The sequence below is a fragment of the Macadamia integrifolia genome, chromosome 4, assembly GCF_013358625.1.
Source record: "Macadamia integrifolia cultivar HAES 741 chromosome 4, SCU_Mint_v3, whole genome shotgun sequence".
NCBI lineage: Eukaryota > Viridiplantae > Streptophyta > Magnoliopsida > Proteales > Proteaceae > Macadamia > Macadamia integrifolia.
In genome coordinates, this window is record NC_056560.1 from 7,367,429 (window position 1) to 7,384,989 (window position 17,561).

The window sequence follows — 17,561 nt, forward strand, 5'->3', positions numbered from 1 at the left end:
AAAAAAAAAAAAAAGAAGAAAAAAAGAACATAACTTCTGTTCTTTTGGTATATTGGAGGAGGTCAAGTATCACATGACAGTTATTTTAATAGATATAAAGGCTCATGCTTCAGTTCTTCAGAGATGCCTAGAGTTGGATTTGCAATACAAACATAATATTTTTCATAATCCCCAATGCTTGGAACCCTTGTGGTTCTCGGAGGCTGTAACGACACCTCAATCTAACTAAGATGATGGCTCCTATACTATTTGTGGTCAACCATAGACCCTTCCCTCCTTCAAACAGACTATTCTCTCTCCCTCTCTCCCTCTCTCCCCCCTCTCACCCTCAAATTATTATTTGAACTTAGAACCGTTTTGTTGGACTACCTATGAAGTCAATTTGCTAGTTTTCGTTGGTTAAAAGTTCTTCTTTTAGTAAGACCATTGACACATAATGAAAATATCATCTTTTCGTATATGACTTATGTATATATGGAAACTATTAAAATGCTTCATTCTTGAAAGACTGATCAAAAAATCTGTTCTGTCACAGATTTAACATTGCATCAGATTTGGTAGCATGGGCCAAAGATGCTGGGGAGTTGGGTTTTGCTGGGATCTTTGTGTGGATGAGGTTTATGGCCTCAAGGCAGCTCATTTGGAATAAGAATTACAATGTGAAGCCACGGTATTTTTCTTATGAAATCTTTGTTCAAGCTAATCCTTTACTAAGCTAAGATTTCACTGGAAACAGCCAATTACTGGACTGCTAATGAACTCTGGTATTACTGATGAAGTATAAACCAAATCCTTGAGCACAAAATCCTTTGTAAAATAATAATTTTGGGTTTCTTTCTATTTCTGTTGAGAAAAATAGGTTGTCTTTTGCATTGATTTGTCCCTCTACTGGTAAAAATCAGAGCAAATCTTTGTCCTTCCTTGCAGTGAGATCAGTAAAGCTCAGGATACACTTACAGACTTGCTTCAAAATGCATACATAAGTTACCCTCCATACCGGGAAATCTTGCGGATGATTTTGTCTACTGTAGGCCGTGGAGGCGAAGGAGATGTGGGCCAGCGCATCCGAGATGAGATCCTAGTCATTCAGGTTGGTGTTCAAGCTATCTTTAGGATATTCTGTCATTTCCTTACCGTTTAAGTTTCTTTTTCTTCCTCATATCAGAATGTCCATTTGAGGGATATAAATACTTTCTGGTTATCTGCAGAGAAATAATGACTGCAAAGGTGGAATGATGGAAGAATGGCATCAGAAACTGCATAACAACACAAGTCCTGATGATGTTGTAATCTGTCAGGTATTTGAATTGCAAATTGTGGCCAAATTTCCGTTAATTTCATTGCTAAATTTGTCTCACAAAGTATTTTACTGTAGGCACTTATTGATTATATTAAAAGTGATTTGGACATCAGTGCTTACTGGAACACCCTGAATTCAAATGGGATAACAAAAGAACGACTTCTAAGTTATGATCGTGCCATACATTCTGAGCCGAATTTCAGGAGAGACCAGAAGGATGGTCTTTTGCGTGATTTGGAACAATACATGAGGAGTTTGAAGGTTGGCTACATTTTAACCTTTTCGAAAGATTGATGTGACATGAAGGCTGCATACTCATCTTGCATCAAGCATGACAAATTAGTTTTAGTGAGAACATTTTTTTCTTAAATTATCTTTCTTCTTTGTTTAAGAATGCACAAGTTTTTATATTTTCTTCCTCAGAGAAGGTAAAGGGCATCAAAATTTGGATACCTTTAAATTAAATGCTTTGACAATACACTGTGCATTTAAACATGATCCTGTTCTTTATGGCTTACTAAATGATGTCTCTGATTAGCAGTTAGGCAATTTAAATTCCAAAGAAATTAAATTGTTAGTTAAAACATAATGTGGGCTTCACTTGTTTATTGTTTTACTCTCCCATTCCATGTCGCATTATGCACTAAGATTTCTGGTGATTTACTCAGGCAGTTCATTCAGGTGCTGATCTTGAGTCTGCTATTGCCAACTGCTTGGGCTACAGGGCTCAGGTAACATTGGAACATTGCGGAATTCCATATAAAAATTCATGTGTTTTGGTACTTGATACTACTTTCTATTTCATTCAGGGCCAAGGCTTCATGGTTGGCGTGCAGATAAACCCTGTACCTGGCTTGCCATCTCAATTTCCGGTAATATTTTTAACCTTTTTTCAGATAAATCGATTAGTAAGCCACCTTATGTCCTATTGGAATCGAATCCATCCAGACAATTTATGCATCATTTTGACAGGGACTGCTGCAATATATTCTGGATCACGTTGAAGATAAAAATGTGGAACCATTTCTTGAGGTGTGTGACATGATGGTACTGTCATTTATTTTCTATAACATTTACACCCTGTCTTTGCAAAATTTCCCATATTTAATTTATCATCCAGGGTTTGCTGGAGGCCCGTGAGGAGCTTCGACCTCTGCTTCTTAAGTCTTGTGATCGTCTGAAGGATCTTTTATTTTTGGATATCGCCCTTGATTCCATGGTCAGGACAGCCACAGAGAGGGGATATGAGACGCTGAATGATGCTGGACCAGAGGTATATACTTTTTGTGGCATCTGTTGATTTGTATTTTCCATGAGTAATATCTATTCCTCTTTGGTTACCTCTTCTTCATGTTTTTACAGATCCATGCTCAGTTTTGATGGTATAATTTTATGCTCTGAAATGTATAATCTTAATTCAAGGTTTATTATCTTGCAGAAAATTATGTACTTCATCACTTTAGTTCTTGAAAACCTCGCTCTTTCATCAGATAATAATGAAGATCTGATCTACTGCTTAAAGGTAAATGATAGCTCGTTTTTTTTTTTTTTTTTCTGTTTTTAATTCTCTGATGACTCTAGTGTCAAATGAACAAGGAAGTTGTATAATGTATTAGGTAATGAAATTCACCTGAAGATTATATTTTCTATATGATGTCATGTATATGTGCTATGGTTGAGTTGTTTCTAGAAAATGTGACTAATAAGAATCATGATCTGCTTTTCTGAATCCTGAACTATCATACAGTATTTCTTACTTTGAACATATTATTATAATTGTTTTTGAAGGGATGGAATCATGCCCTGAGAATGTCGAGTAGTAGAGATGGTGACTGGGCACTATACGCAAAATCTGTCCTTGACAGGACTCGACTTGCTCTTTCTAGCAAGGCAGAGCTTTACCATCAAATTCTGCAACCATCTGCGGAGTACCTCGGGTCCCTGCTTGGAGTTGATCAATGGGCTGTATGTGGTTACTTTTGAGTGTTGGCACGCTTTCTTTTTCCCCCTGATTTCAGCTCATGTTTATATCCTGGATTTTGCACTTACAAGCCACTCTTACAGGTAGAAATATTTACTGAAGAGACTATACGTGCTGGATCAGCTGCTTCATTGTCACAACTTCTTAACCGACTTGACCCAGTTCTTCGGAAGACGGCCAATCTGGGAAGGTTTGTTGATAAATTTTGGTCTTTGAAATTCACATATTAGATCCATTGTGATTTCCTTTAATGCTACACAAGCTAATTTTGGAAATTTAAGAGTCAAATTGTTTCTGATGCAAAAAATTTCTTGTCCTTGGAGAAACAAATTTAATCTAGTTCTGATAATCAAACTTCTACTAGGATTGTTTTCTACACTATTCAGTTATTCATTCTACTGTCACATTCTAATGCAAATTTTTGGCATCCATGACAGTTGGCAGATTATCAGCCCAATTGAGACTGCTGGGTATGTTGTAGTTGTTGATCAACTGCTTTCTGTCCAGAATAAATCTTATGGGCAACCTACAATTTTAGTGGCAAAAGTTGTGAAGGGAGAGGAAGAAATTCCGGATGGTACAGTTGCTGTGCTGACACCTGACATGCCTGATGTGCTATCTCATGTCTCTGTGCGGGCAAGAAATTGCAAGGTATTGACTGCTCATTTTGGAAATTCAGGAACTTTTTTTCTGCTATTCTTTTACTGATGATTGAGGTGGATATTTATGAAATTAGGAACACTAAGTCATGCTGCTGAGTTTAATAATTTCATTTTGGCAGGTCTGCTTTGCTACTTGTTTTGACCCCAACATTCTATCTGACCTCCAATCAAAAGAAGGGAAGTTGTTAAGCCTTAAGCCTACTTCAGTAGATGTAGTTTATAGGTAATTCTGTCTCCTTAATATGAAGGTGCTCAGTTATTTATTTTACTATATCTTTTTTATTTGAATGATAAATCATTCCCTTCCTGCGAAGGACCTTTGGGATATGACGAGTATTTCTCACTTGTATTATTTATTATGTAAGAATATTTATGTGCACATGCTTTTTATGAACTATTTACATTGATTCCTAATTCTTTTCTGTTTTATCCCATTATCAACAGTGAGGTGAAGGATGGCGAACTGCGGAAGGGAAGCTCAACAAATATGGAGGATGGATCTTCTCCATCTATAACTTTGGTCAAAAAGCAGTTTTGTGGTAGATATGCAATATTGTCAGAGGAGTTTACCAGTGAAATGGTTAGGGCTGCAAATAAACTTTTTTTTTTTTTACAACGTTCTTTCTTCCCATCTTCCTGTTATTTATGAGTTGTAAAGTAGCTTTATGTGGTGCTTCTTTTTTATTTGTAGAATCCTGCTTTTGAAGAATATCATTCAGATCTTTCCTTATGATTTCTAAGACAGAAAAAAAAAAAAACATGCTCAGAATTATGTATAAAATGGATTTCTTCATTTCCTTAGTACCTTCTTGTGAATAACCGTGTGAGCCAGTGTGACGAGAGTGTGGACTATAGCCTCTACAGTAATTTCAAAATTTCATCTGTACATGTGTAACTTGTGTGAAGATATAATGCTTGCAGGTTGGTGCTAAATCACGTAATATTGCATACTTGAAAGGAAAAGTGCCATCTTGGTTGGGAATTCCAACATCAGTTGCCCTACCATTTGGTGTTTTTGAGAAGGTTCTGTCTGACAGTTCAAACCAGGTTTGTCTTATCTCAAGGAGCTTTTACTTAATTTATGTCTTTATACTTAAATCATTTGGCATGTGGCAGTGATATCTCCAGTCTACCTTTTTTTCCCCTCCTTTTGGTTAGATATATTTGATTACCTTTTGGGAACTTCATATACTTCCTAGTTAATTTAGTGGATATGACTTTTTGTTATATCATTTTTCCTTCCTGTGATCACAAAACTTTCTGCTAGATATCAGTGAAAGAGGACTGTGGTCTTGGTAGAATGTTTCCAAACACCATTTCCTTAAAAGGGAAATTTCTTTGCAGAAGTGTGACAGGAACTTCAGTGTTAGGAGAGGAAGAGGTTCATTTCTCTTGGATGGGTATAGCATATATCAGAAATTGTTCCAAATGGAGATTAAAGTTCCATGTATGAGGTCCAATTATGCACCTATTATATTAAAATGTTTGGTTTTCTACACCTTATTTGCAGGCTGTAGCTGATACATTACAGTCCCTGAAGAAACAGTTGGGGGAAGGAGACTTCAGTGCACTTGGTGAGATCCGCAGAGCAATGCTGCAGCTTGTAGCCCCACCTCAGTTGGTATGCTCATTCTGCTGTTACTACTGAATATTTGTTTGTTTGCCATGTAATTTTCTCCTTACCTAGAATCAGAGAAAGCTTTTAGCAGTGGAGAAATGAATTTATTTCCTTCTGGAGAAGTCAGAGCAATTAATTGTCAAGCTGCTTATTTTCTGAGTTTGTTCTGAATTGGAACCAACTTTTTCAATATGATTTTCTTATATACATTCCACCAATACCACTTAGAGCCTTTCACCTCCTTGGGTCCCAAATCTTTATCATATCCAAGTGGGTAAACCATGACTCTGCAATCAAATTTCTGTTACGTCTGTTTGAATGGGCAAAGGCCAACACCTCTCCCCTAAAATTTCAAACTGTTTCCAACCTGTCCAGTATTACCTGTGTTTGTGCTTGAAATGCATGCAGCTTTTAACCAATAAGTACTGTCTGTTAGTTTTTTTTTTTTTTTTTGGGTGGGGGGGGGTGGGGTGGGGTAGGGTTTAGTGTATCTCAGAACCACTTTTCCTCTTTGGGAACTTGTGAGAGATTTGCAGTCCATACTTTCCATCAGCATCAGTGGGTATTTGAGTTTAACATATTGTAGGTATCCTTTGCCTTGTCTGGATAGCATAGATTGAAATAACACATAACTGATTGGAACAATATGCATTCAGGTGCAAGAACTCAAAAGTACGATGCTGAGTTCAGGGATGCCTTGGCTTGGTGATGAAGGGGAGCAAAGATGGGATCAAGCTTGGATGGCAATAAAGAAGGTAAGCATTATGAATCTTGTTTAAAAAAAATGAGAGGATTATTTTATGCTCAGTTTTGTTACTGTGAGGAGCTGTTAAGGTCCCCCCTCCCTTCAATTCCTCATATATGTTGAGAAAATGGGTATTATCAATTTGTATCTATGAACTAAAGGTCATTTTGGAGAGTCCTTACCAAAAAGAAAAGACACCTTTCTTTTAATTATTCCACTTTCTTGCATTCATTTGAAGCCTCAACATAGTTGCTGATGGGCCTGTAGCAATTGGTGATCCTACTAAAAGGTGACACATTTAAATATAAAGATAAATAGAAAAGAAATTTTTCCATATATTTTATTAAGTGATGGATAAGAAAGTTGCCAAATATATTTGACAGCTGAATGTTGATAATGCTTATATTGCTGGTGTGATATTTACCCTTCACTTTTTGTTGGCTGTAATGGAAATATCTTCGAACTGATTGTCCTTACCTATGGGCTCCAGATAATTTATTCCATAATTTCTTATGCAAAATTGCAATCTGGAGCTATGTTTTCTTGATATCCAATTTTCTGTAGCATAGTTGTCAAGGTGTTGCCTAGGGCACTGGGTCCAAGGCGACAGCCTGCATTGTTTGACACAAGAGAGGCAACCACCTTGGATGCCTAGGCATCGCCTTGGACACCTAGGTTTTACCTTGTGATCTTGTGAACACACACCTTACATTATACCAGTTTTTTTTTCTTTCTGACACTTCACGAGTTCACATTGATTTATGTTCCTTTTTTTTTTTTTTTTTTTTTTTTAATGAATATGCTTATAATATCCCATGATTTGTTTATTATATGTTAGCCGACCCCATTAAGTTGGGATAAGGCTTAGTTTGTTGTTTGTTTGTTTATTATATGTTGGATTCCTCACTCATATTAGGTCATTTCTAGCATAATTATATTATATGGCATTGATATGGCTTCTATGTTGAATATAAGCATAATTACATAAAATTATCATTGTTATATTACATATATTGCACGTGTAGGGCACCTAGGTGATGCCTGGGCGAGCACCTTGTCACCTAGATGTCTAGGTGCCCCTTCAACACCTTGGTTTGCCTTATCGCCTTGACAACCATATCCTGTGCCATTTTTGAAAGAGCAGCTCAAATCCTGAGATTGCTTAGTTCTCTCATTCCAGGTCTGGGCTTCGAAATGGAATGAAAGAGCATACTTCAGCACTCGGAAAGTCAAACTAGATCATGATTATCTCTGCATGGCTGTTCTTGTTCAAGAAATCATTAATGCCGATTATGCATTTGTCGTCCATACAACAAACCCTTCATCTGGAGATTCATCAGAGATATATGCCGAGGTATTACAATTTTCAAGTGCTCCATTTACTTTAACTTCGCTTTTCTTCTGCTGCTGCTCATTTATCCATGTTTGTCTTATCCTGGTATAGGTGGTGAAAGGACTTGGAGAAACTCTTGTTGGAGCTTATCCTGGTCGTGCTCTAAGCTTTGTCTGTAAGAAAAGTGATTTTAACTCTCCAAAGGTCAGTATTTACAATAACAAATGTAGTCTCATAATTAAAGCACACGCTTAACAACTGAGTTTTACATTTTTATGCTCATTATCATTGGTTCATTTTCAGTTATTGGGATACCCAAGTAAACCCATCGGCCTGTTTATAAGACGATCAATTATTTTCCGCTCTGATTCCAATGGTGAAGATCTAGAAGGTTATGCAGGTGCAGGCCTTTATGATAGGTAAGTTTTTAACAACTCTCTTTTATGGATTTCAAAATTCTTTGGAACCTTGAAGGCAAGAAAAAGAGAAAGACAGAAAGCATAAGAAATGTTTCTTAAGCTTTGCCAAGTACGTCTTGTTTAATGTGTAATTATCCTAGTTCCCTCCCACTAAATGTTGTATCCTTGGTCCAACCCAAAAGAATGTGAGATATGGATCCGTTATTTGTGATAGTAGTGATGATTCAGTTATAAGTTGGACATTAGATTGGTCACTGGTGAACAACTCTGCAACTAAGAATTGCTCACAACAAGCACTTGAAAAAGCAGAGGCATGTGATTACCACATACATATAATTTATGTGGTCTATGCATTACATACATATGTATAATATATACAGCAGACCTCATATAAAACATCTCTAAATTCCACTCAAGAAGGTAGCCCTCTAATATTTTAGTCGGCCGTACATGATTGTTTGAGTAGGGATGTTCCTAGAACCCTGTCTGGATATATTATCAACTTCACATCCGTATGATATATACGCCTTTTAATTTTGTTTGGTTTGATGTTAATGGAGACTTTTATGTGACAGTGTTCCAATGGATGAAGAAGATGAGATTGTGGTCGATTACTCTTCTGATCCACTGCTCACTGATGGCAACTTCCGCCATTCAATCCTGTCAAGCATTGCACGTGCAGGAAGTGCAATTGAAGAGCTGTATGGGACTCCACAGGACATTGAAGGTGTAGTGAGGGATGGCCAGATATATGTCGTTCAGACAAGACCACAGATGTGATTAAGAGTTCTGCTTTACAGTTTTGCTTCTTTTTTTTCTTCATAAGTATTATATTTATTATCACGGCGTCTAGGCAACCCTAGGCATTGGAGGAGGGGGAAAAAATCAAAGAAGACACCACCAAGGTGCCCCACCAGCAAAGGGCACCTGGATGCCTAGGCGAGGACACCTTGACAACTATGATTATACTGTTAAGAGATATAGAAAGGGGGGAAATAAAGACAACATATATTACTTATATGTACATGTTGGAAACAAGAGAAAATAATGATATCAGGTACGAATTTCTTCAGTCAGATTGCTGATTCTGAAGGATAAGTACAGTTTGTAATTCTAAACTCTAGTGGAAGTACTAAAGCAGTATCTGTTGTTGTATCAATATGAAAAATAGGGTCTGCTGTTGTATCTGTATGATTATTTGATAGTTGAAAGACATTCTCATTCAGACTTCGGTTTCTTTCATGTATATCATCTGCTTTAGTTCCATAAAATCATTAATGTATTTAAGATAGTGCCTCTTAAAAGGCTGCTTTACTGGTCCTTCAACATAATCGGTCAACTTTAGTTCCTCACTGAAGTACGCTTGAGGACAACCATTACTGATTCAGATCGCTTGAGATTGGACCAATCATCTCTGGTTGCTCTCTGAATGAACTGTTCTGAGTGAATTCAAAGTCAGTAGCAGTACAGTAGAGAAAGAAATGCGAAAAAGAATTATGAATATACTTCTTAAAAATTGAAGGTAGGAAGGAGGTTGGGAACAGTAGAGGGCGTAGGCAGTACACAAGGCTAGTGGCACGGTTTAGAGAGTCATAAGGTACGCATCAAAAATTGGGAAACATAGTGACTTCCATCTTCTCAAATTACAGTTGGGGAAAACAAGGGGGCAAGACAAGGGTGCAAGAGGAGCCCAGATGAAAAGGGGAAAAGAAATGGCGGGAAGTACCTGTCAATGGTAAACAGAGATGATATGGAAATGTGGATGAATCTATTGACATCTTGGAGCAGATGAATCTGAGCCGGCTTCCCGCATAAGCAAATGCAATTAACTAATTATGAATGCTTCTACCCAAAAACCAACAGGGTTGGTAGCTTAGTGGAAGGAAACCCTTGTCCCATCATTGGTCGAGTTGGCTGGTTGTGAGTTCAAATCGACACACCCCACTATTGCTTGTTGGTCGGAAGCGTTGTTTGCCGTATGGGGCCTTTGGCCTGTGGCTATAATCACTACCATGGAACACCTTTTTTTTTACCAAAAAAAAAAAAATTGAATGCTTCTACCCAATAAAAATTAGATAAATACGTAAATAAAACAAAACTAATTAAGAAGGCTTCTGTTTCCTACAAACCTCAGGCTCACAAGGATGACCAGGTGATCAGCATAGGGATCGCACCATTGAGGAACAAAGAAACTATTGAATTAATAGGTAAGATTATTAAATTTGGAATCTGGATCTCAATTAAGCCTAGCCGATTCTTATTTTGAATCGAAGCCCACACTCACCAAGAGGTCTTGAGCTCGAGTCTCTTCGCTATTACATTCCCTTCCCCGGTGATAATTATCGAGGCCAGCAAGGATAGCTTCATATTCACCGACAAAAATCATTAACATAGACAATGCAAAGATACCAGTTCCATCTGTTCTTCAGGATTCGTCGCAGTCGAGGGGATGATCAAAGAGTTGACTAACCTACCAAACTTTGGGAACTTGGAGAATCATCAAACGTCAGCTCCAAGCCTTGCAGAGATTTAAAGAACCAGGAACCAACTCAGGTGAAATCTGGGTCTTCCAAAGGCGATTCAATTGCCCTCCTGTCTTGAAGCCGATTCGTTTCCATCTGTTACTTGTGAAACAAGCATTAGCAGCATCAACAACTTGGAAGTACCTCATTCTTGAAGCCCTTACTGAAACCATTTGATCACAGAGAATGGAACGTTTGTTGATTCCAACTAAAATTGACTTAAATCATTGAACTGCTTTTCAACTTAGATCCCTAAGGAAGTGTAACTTTTCAACTGAAATTAAAGTAAAATGGCAATGAAACACCCTTAGGGTTCTTTTCCGGCCAGTCAGGAGTGAAACCATTGCCCAGATAAATCTTCCACCCACCAACTGTTGTCATATGTTGGGGATTGCCTGAGTTGAATTCATCTCATGAAGTCCACAGATTTTATCCATTTTCTTCTTATGCACAACTGGAATGAAAAGGCAGCATACATGAGTATCCATCAATGCAGTCCTATACAGATATATCCATAAATATACAAACACAGAGACACTATGTTATACAGCAATATATATATCCAAGCAATCCCTGGTATGACCCGCCAAATCCAGAGACTATTTTAGTGAGTAGCTACGCCACTTGATCGGCAGCCACTGAGCTCAGATCCATGAACCTTCACCCAGACTTCATTTTTCCGCTCAGTAACCCGAAAATGATTATATTGCGCAATTGAATAAGCATATTTATCATCAGCAGAGGTCGAGTCTGCCCATGGAGACCTGCTCAGGCTTAGAGCAAGTTTCTCTGCTTCCTCAACAACATTGCTATCCCTAACAAACCCTGAGAACTTCCTGACTGCAATGCAGTGACCATCCCATGCATCAGGTTGCAGGTTCAGTTCAGGGAGTGGTAAAGGTGGCACTGCTTGAAACTTCGCTGGCAAGTAGAACTGAACAAAGTAGGCCGACGAGCCTAGGGGGCCAGCTCCAGGTACAATGCTTGTCAACACTGGAGTTGTCATTCTAAGTCGAGAGGAGTTTAAATTGGCACCTTGGATGTATTGAAATAATCTGCCAAGTCGAAATGAGAAAAATTCAGCAAAAACGAGTTGCATTAGATCATCTGGATGAATGAAACCATAAGATAAAATAAGAAATGACCCTTATGTAAAGATGCTAAATTCACAATTCTAATACTTTGATACCTTAGTGGAGAAACCTAACAAAGCAAAGGGTAATCAAGGTTGTTAGTTTGTTCTTTTTCTCCCTAACATCAGCAAGGTGCACAAAAGGATTCTGATGAAGTATGTCAGTAATCATTAGGCAAACTCATAGTTGGTGGAGATGAGATGTGTTTATCTTATGCAGTATGGGACTGAAATTGTTTACTTTGCAAGGTTGGTCTCTGCCCTCACTCTTTATATAGTCAGCATTGGCCCCATTAGATGCATGTCTAAGAAACCCTAGAATTGTACAAAGAGAATATGGTAGACAAAACCAATGGCCTTCACAATCAAGGGAGCGTTCTTGCAAGCAAACTTCTCCAATTACGGATCCATGTATGCCTAAAACATCTTTCATTTATATCGATTGCATGCTCATTTACATTCTCCATGTTGTGTTGGATGTGTGTTTTCTATCAGTTCAACATTAAATTTCAAATCCTCTGAGCTGTAATAGAACTCGATTTTAAAATCGTGGTTCAAATTTTCTAGCAGCTCTAAATAACACAAATCAGTATTTGATGAACAAGTAAAAACAAAAATAGGTTCTGTAAGGCCAGGAAAGTTTCAAATCTGTCCAAGTCAAAGGAACTATAACTTGATTTCAAGGCAACAACTCTGAAAAATTGTGCCAAAAAACTTGAATTAGTTCAGCAGACATTGAATGACCTCATAAAACCGAAATCCCACTTAGTCCAGCCAGCCAGCCAGCCAGCCAGCTTATAGAAATCGAAGTCAGTTCTTCAACAAACGGGTTTGAAAATAGTCATAATGACAACCAAAAAAAGTTTCTCAGAGTGGGTAGCATATCAAATTCCTATACAGACACAGGAAATCTATGCAAAACCACAAAAATCTTTCAAGTTATAAAACCAAAATATTCATAAAAAATCTTAGAATCACTCGAAAAATCCCTCGACAAGCAATAAAGAGAATTCAACTCGTGCCTGTGGAAGCCATCCTTGGTCGCCTTTTGGAACGAAATTTCTCGAGTGGGAGCTGACATCCACGAAGATTCTCTGTAAAATCTGACCTCGAAATCTGATTCGGAGTGAACAACCGTGAACTGGGGAGTCTCGATCCCATTGCAGGAGACCAGGAAGCAGAAGAAAGTAACGAAGAGAAGCAACAACGACTTCTCCATCTTGCTGGTACAAATGGAAATGAGTATCTTCCTTCGTCGTCGGGTATAAATAGACGGAAGAGTAATCCAAGTAATCAAGTTACAGTTTTCTCCATCTTAATGTTTTGTTATCACCAAAGAACCCCTTTTGTCTGAATTCGGAAGACCCAACTAATTCTGGACCGTTTTTGTAGCCCAATGGACTAAATACCGGAATGAATGGAACCAGGCCACTAGGGAACCAGCAATAGATATGTGTTTCCAATTGATGACGAATTCTTTTTTTTTTTTTTTTTTTTTAAATATAAAACATGAGATTAAGTTCCCTTTACTCAGGATCAATGATGATTTGGCTTCATCATTCACTTCCACTTCCTATTATTCATGGGTTAAAACCTCTTCTCCAATTCAATTGTAGATATTCTCTCTTCATCATGGGTGGAGCGAAACTGATCCTAAAATATGAGTTAATTACATGGCTAAAAAGTTGGGATATATAAATTGGTCTTAATGTTTGTCTCTACGAAAGGCCATTGACATTTCATTTTCTTATCCTTTCCATCTAATTTATTCAAACTTTTAAAGTAGGCATTAAGTTTAGCAATGACCAATTTCAAGATTTTTTTTAGAGATGTTTATATTATATTTAAATGCATTTTGATTAGGAAGAACCATACAAAATTAAAATTAAGTTGGGTGTATGATATCATGTATATTTTTTTTTTTAAAGGAAAATTAAATATACACATGTCACATGCCACCATAATTTTTCTTTTTCTTTTTTTTTTCTTGGGGGAGGGTTTTTTTTTGGGGGGAGTGGGAGGGGGAGAAACTAAAGTCTCACTCTGCTCTAGGGTTTCTGCATGACGGCAGGTAGCCCTTTCCTAGGGGCTTTCACTCTGGCACCAGGTCGCTCCTTTCGCACGCGAGTTGGGTCGAGGATCAACTGCTTTGATACTATTGTTATGGCCTTAGAAGAACTCAACCTCATAAACCAACTTACAAGGTGAAGGGACCCAAAACCATATCAACCCACATCAATTCCCATTGAAAATCAATGTAGGATCAGCCTCATAAACTGATATGGGATCGTAACAGACGTCTTCTACACCAAGACAATGGGGCCGTGGAAAGAAATTCCTCATTGATATATACCGGGTCCACATAGTCATGAAAAATGGAATATGAGAGTGAGTACTACGGAATTTGGACATCATTTTAACCTATTTTTATGTATACAACATGATTTTTCACCTAAAAAATGGCTTTCTTATCGTATTCTTGTTTAGCACGACTTCACCCACTTTCTCATGGTAAGCAACATTTCAAGAACTGGGATTGGATCGACCGATCCCAATTCCAATCCATCTGGTTCATCCCATCCTTTAGACGGATATTATTATCAGGATTCAGGGCATGTTTTGGCCAATTCCGATCAATTTCTAACTGATCCCGATTCAAACCCAAATCGGCCAGGATCAATCCAGATTCCGATTCCGAGTTTTCCTCATAGAGATATTTCCGAAATCTGAAGAGAAGTATAATAAATAGGAGGCTCGGGCAGAAAGCTTAGGTCATTCATTAGTTTAAGTATGAGGCTCGTCAGAGGGATGGGATGTTTCTAAGGGTGGTTGCCCCTCTCTGCGATTTTTTGAGATTTTTTCTCAAATTAGAGCCGATGATTCTCTCAAAATCAACAGCCCTTCTCTCTTTCTTTCTTTCTTTCTTTCTTTCTTTCTCTTGGCTACCAAACCAAACACAGCCTTATTGGCGGTGGTGGTCGTGGTGACGATGCTACTGCTACTACTGCTTTTCTTTCTCTTCTTCTTCTTCTTCTTCTTTTCCTTCTTACAACCGATTGATATGGGCGATGATGACAAAAAGTGTTGGCAAATGCTGATTTCAGGCTTCGGGATGGATCTCTCCACTTGCATTGGCGGGGCAACTCGGAGGGTCGTGAGAGGGTTATCGTCTCTTCTCTCACAGGCAACCGTTGTTTGCAGCCACTGGTTGTGGGATCCATTCCTTCCTTGCCTGAGGAAAGGCGAACCTGAGCCCCAATTTAAGACAAAAGCCCCTTTGGCTTTTTCTTTCTTTCTTTTTTTATTTTCATTTTTTCCAACTCTGTTTTTACCAATCCCATGGCTAACGAAGAAAATGATGGATGAGGAAGAGAGAATAAACTCGGATTATAAGTATGTTTTAGCTTCTGAGAATAGAAGTGGCAAACATGCAAGCAGACTTAAAACTTTTTTTCTATGCATATCATCTTAAAACCCCCTAGGGCATCAGGAATATATCTACAGCTAAAGTACAAAGCGCCAATTACTTATGCTTAGAGTAGCAGATAATGGCGGATTGTGTCTGATCCGCGGCTGAATAAGTGAAAAGAAAAAAAAATGAGATGCGGTGATAAGCTTGGGGATTGTGTTAATGTGTTTAGAATGTATATTAAAATTCCGCTTAAACCCTGAGGAGTTGCAGAGGTGAGAACTGAGATCCAGTTGACGAGAATTACTAGTCACATCTCAACTTTAGTCGGGAAATAAAGCAACAGGGGATCATTAAAAAAAGGAGTTGCAGAGGTAAGGGGAGGGAAAGATGCAGGAGCCGAAGGGAGATGGGCCGAGGGAGGGGCAGCGCTGTTAAGTTTTAAGAATTGATCCATTTAGGGTTAACGTGTGATTGGTCGTGATCAATCCCGATTCCCATCGATTAATTTCCAAAAACAAACTCTACAATCGATTGTCTGATTCCGACCGATATGTCTTCCAAATTATTATCAGCTTTTTGAACCAAATTAGATAACCCATTCCCACAATATGCACATAAGATGCAAATTTCAGATCTAATGGAATTCACAAAAAAAAAAAAATGGCAACAATTCAAGACAGAATGACTAAAAAAATTGATCCCTCCAAATTTTCATTAAGAAATAGAGATAGACACCTATAACAATTGACTGGAACCTGGAAGGCCAACCATATCCATTAGGAATCACAAAAGCTTTGAACGTTTATTCTCAGAGGTTCAATACCTTCAGCTTCTTTTCCTTGACGAATGCACTCCATTCAACCGGTTTACGCACTGCCCCATCATAAACAACATTCTTTGGTAACTTCTTCCCATATGTTAAGAACGTGCCACCATCAACTAATGCCTTGCAGACAGCAGTTGCCTGATACCCGTCACTGAAGTTCAAACCGGCGGTAGGGCTTAGCTCACTCACCAAGCGCTTCATATACCTGATTACAGGGAAATCAAAATGTTTGAATAGACCAAACAAACAATTACATGGCTGCATATACATGCTAAAAGTTAAACAAAAAGAAAACAAAGTGAATAACAACTCTAGAAATAAACATCAGGACAGTACCCAAGATGACCATTACAGAATCACAAGTCCAATAAGTCAGTTTGAAACTAGGAAATAGCTCTGAAGCCACATCCAAGTGCCAAAAGAGATTGCAGGTACTTCACTTTCACCATATTAATAGCCAAGATTGTCAATAAGTACATTGAAGACCAACTTGGTATTCAGTTTACCAAGCTAGCATCTTCAATCAATAAAAAGACTATTTAAAGGAATTTCCAACTCAGTTTATCAAGCTAGCATCTTCAATGAATAAAAGACTATTTAAAAGAATTTCCAGAGTGATGTTTGGAAAATATCACTAGAAGGTAAACTAATTCAAGATTCAACCCCATGATCCATCCATCAACTACCACTCAACACAAAAAAGAGAAACCATGTACTAATGAATGATGTAGGAAATAGTTGGGCTTGCTTTGTGACAAACTTCTCATCCTCATTGAAATGCAAAGCATGCTTCTTAGACACCATAAATGCCTAGGAATGCAAATGCTACTGTTAGGCATCAATGAATCTGATGCAAGGCTTATCTCGAGTTTCTAGTGAGACTGGCATTTTGGACAAATATGTGGTAAGAATCTGTCAGCAGTTCCACCATTCCAGACCTATTCTCCATTTTCCCAAGGAAAGGAAGCAATGGTTACAGAGAGTCTATAATTGGTTGAAGGAAGCAGAACCTGGATCCCTAGAATTATAAGCACTTAAACAACTAAGGAGTTGAACCCTTGACAAGACTGATAGGATCTTTAAGAGAAAGTCCAACCTTGACAAGGCGGTGCCTAAGAGCATGGTGCAGAAATAGTTGAGGAATCTTACCAGCTCATTCTTAATTCAAAACTATGAGCAGCTTTCATTTCCCATTCAAATCATCAGGAACCCACTGTTCCTCCTAGAATTACCTACTTCATATGGACTGCTTCATTCAACAAGATTCTCACTATTGAACATATCTTGAACTGAGGTGAGTAATTAACAAATCTATGCATCATGGGTGCAGAAAATAAAGGGACCTGTGAATCATCTTATAAGTTGTAACCCACAGCTGTTCTGCTCAAACTTTGAAGAGTGTGTTTCTTAATTCTGGATGCAGCAAGGCCACCACCACCACCCTCTTCAGCCTTTTCTTTCATGATACATCAATGCTCCTATTGCTCTTCAGCCACCACATGAATGTAGCTCCCACTCTGTTTTCTCATACTGGGTCTGTCCAGTGACTGGAGAGGAGCCACTCCAATTCATGTACACTTATTGACTGAGAAAAGGGGGGGGGGGGGGGGG

The 17,561-nt window shown here is 38.2% G+C and overlaps 3 protein-coding genes across 5 annotated transcripts in view; 1 reads left to right on the forward strand and 2 right to left on the reverse strand.

The window, feature by feature from the left end:
- The window catches only part of LOC122075870 (alpha-glucan water dikinase, chloroplastic-like), a 16,149-nt gene extending 6,866 nt beyond the window's left edge, over positions 1-9,283 (forward strand). For 2 of the 3 annotated variants that reach the window (XM_042641061.1, XM_042641062.1), the window contains exons 14-34: positions 536-670; positions 928-1,090; positions 1,209-1,298; positions 1,376-1,561; positions 1,969-2,031; positions 2,110-2,172; positions 2,273-2,332; positions 2,421-2,573; positions 2,739-2,822; positions 3,089-3,265; positions 3,365-3,471; positions 3,719-3,932; positions 4,063-4,166; positions 4,388-4,523; positions 4,865-4,990; positions 5,454-5,564; positions 6,218-6,316; positions 7,487-7,660; positions 7,751-7,843; positions 7,943-8,058; positions 8,634-9,283. In XM_042641061.1, the coding sequence (XP_042496995.1) occupies positions 536-670; positions 928-1,090; positions 1,209-1,298; positions 1,376-1,561; positions 1,969-2,031; positions 2,110-2,172; positions 2,273-2,332; positions 2,421-2,573; positions 2,739-2,822; positions 3,089-3,265; positions 3,365-3,471; positions 3,719-3,932; positions 4,063-4,166; positions 4,388-4,523; positions 4,865-4,990; positions 5,454-5,564; positions 6,218-6,316; positions 7,487-7,660; positions 7,751-7,843; positions 7,943-8,058; positions 8,634-8,838 (2,659 nt within the window). In that variant the 3' untranslated portion in view covers positions 8,839-9,283. Of the gene's footprint in view, positions 1-535; positions 671-927; positions 1,091-1,208; positions 1,299-1,375; positions 1,562-1,968; positions 2,032-2,109; positions 2,173-2,272; positions 2,333-2,420; positions 2,574-2,738; positions 2,823-3,088; positions 3,266-3,364; positions 3,472-3,718; positions 3,933-4,062; positions 4,167-4,387; positions 4,524-4,864; positions 4,991-5,453; positions 5,565-6,217; positions 6,317-7,472; positions 7,661-7,750; positions 7,844-7,942; positions 8,059-8,633 lie in introns of those variants that run through there. The other variant, XM_042641063.1, reaches the window with a different exon arrangement.
- A 1,724-nt stretch (positions 9,284-11,007) lies between these two features.
- LOC122075872 (heme-binding protein 2-like) lies at positions 11,008-12,976 on the reverse strand. Its single transcript, XM_042641064.1, has 2 exons — positions 12,735-12,976; positions 11,008-11,635 (listed from the first exon to the last, which is right to left on the reverse strand). The coding sequence occupies exons 1-2, from the start codon at positions 12,929-12,931 to the stop codon at positions 11,185-11,187; spliced, it is 648 nt and encodes a 215-aa protein (XP_042496998.1). The 5' UTR covers positions 12,932-12,976; the 3' UTR covers positions 11,008-11,184.
- Positions 12,977-15,806: 2,830 nt separating this feature from the next.
- Positions 15,807-17,561, reverse strand: part of LOC122077339 (enoyl-[acyl-carrier-protein] reductase, mitochondrial-like) — a 7,451-nt gene continuing 5,696 nt past the window's right edge. The window contains exon 3 of the mRNA XM_042643261.1: positions 15,807-16,155. Coding sequence (XP_042499195.1) covers positions 15,933-16,155 — 223 coding nt within the window. The 3' untranslated portion in view covers positions 15,807-15,932. The remainder of the gene's footprint in view (positions 16,156-17,561) is intronic.

Coding starts and splice junctions, on each gene's coding strand:
- LOC122075872 (XM_042641064.1), bottom strand. CDS start 12,931: ATGGAGAAGTCGTTGTTGCTTCTCTTCGTTACTTTCTTCTGCTTCCTG. Junction 11,636..12,734: donor ACCAAGGATGGCTTCCACAG/GCACGAGTTGAA, acceptor TCGACTTGGCAG/ATTATTTCAATACATCCAAG.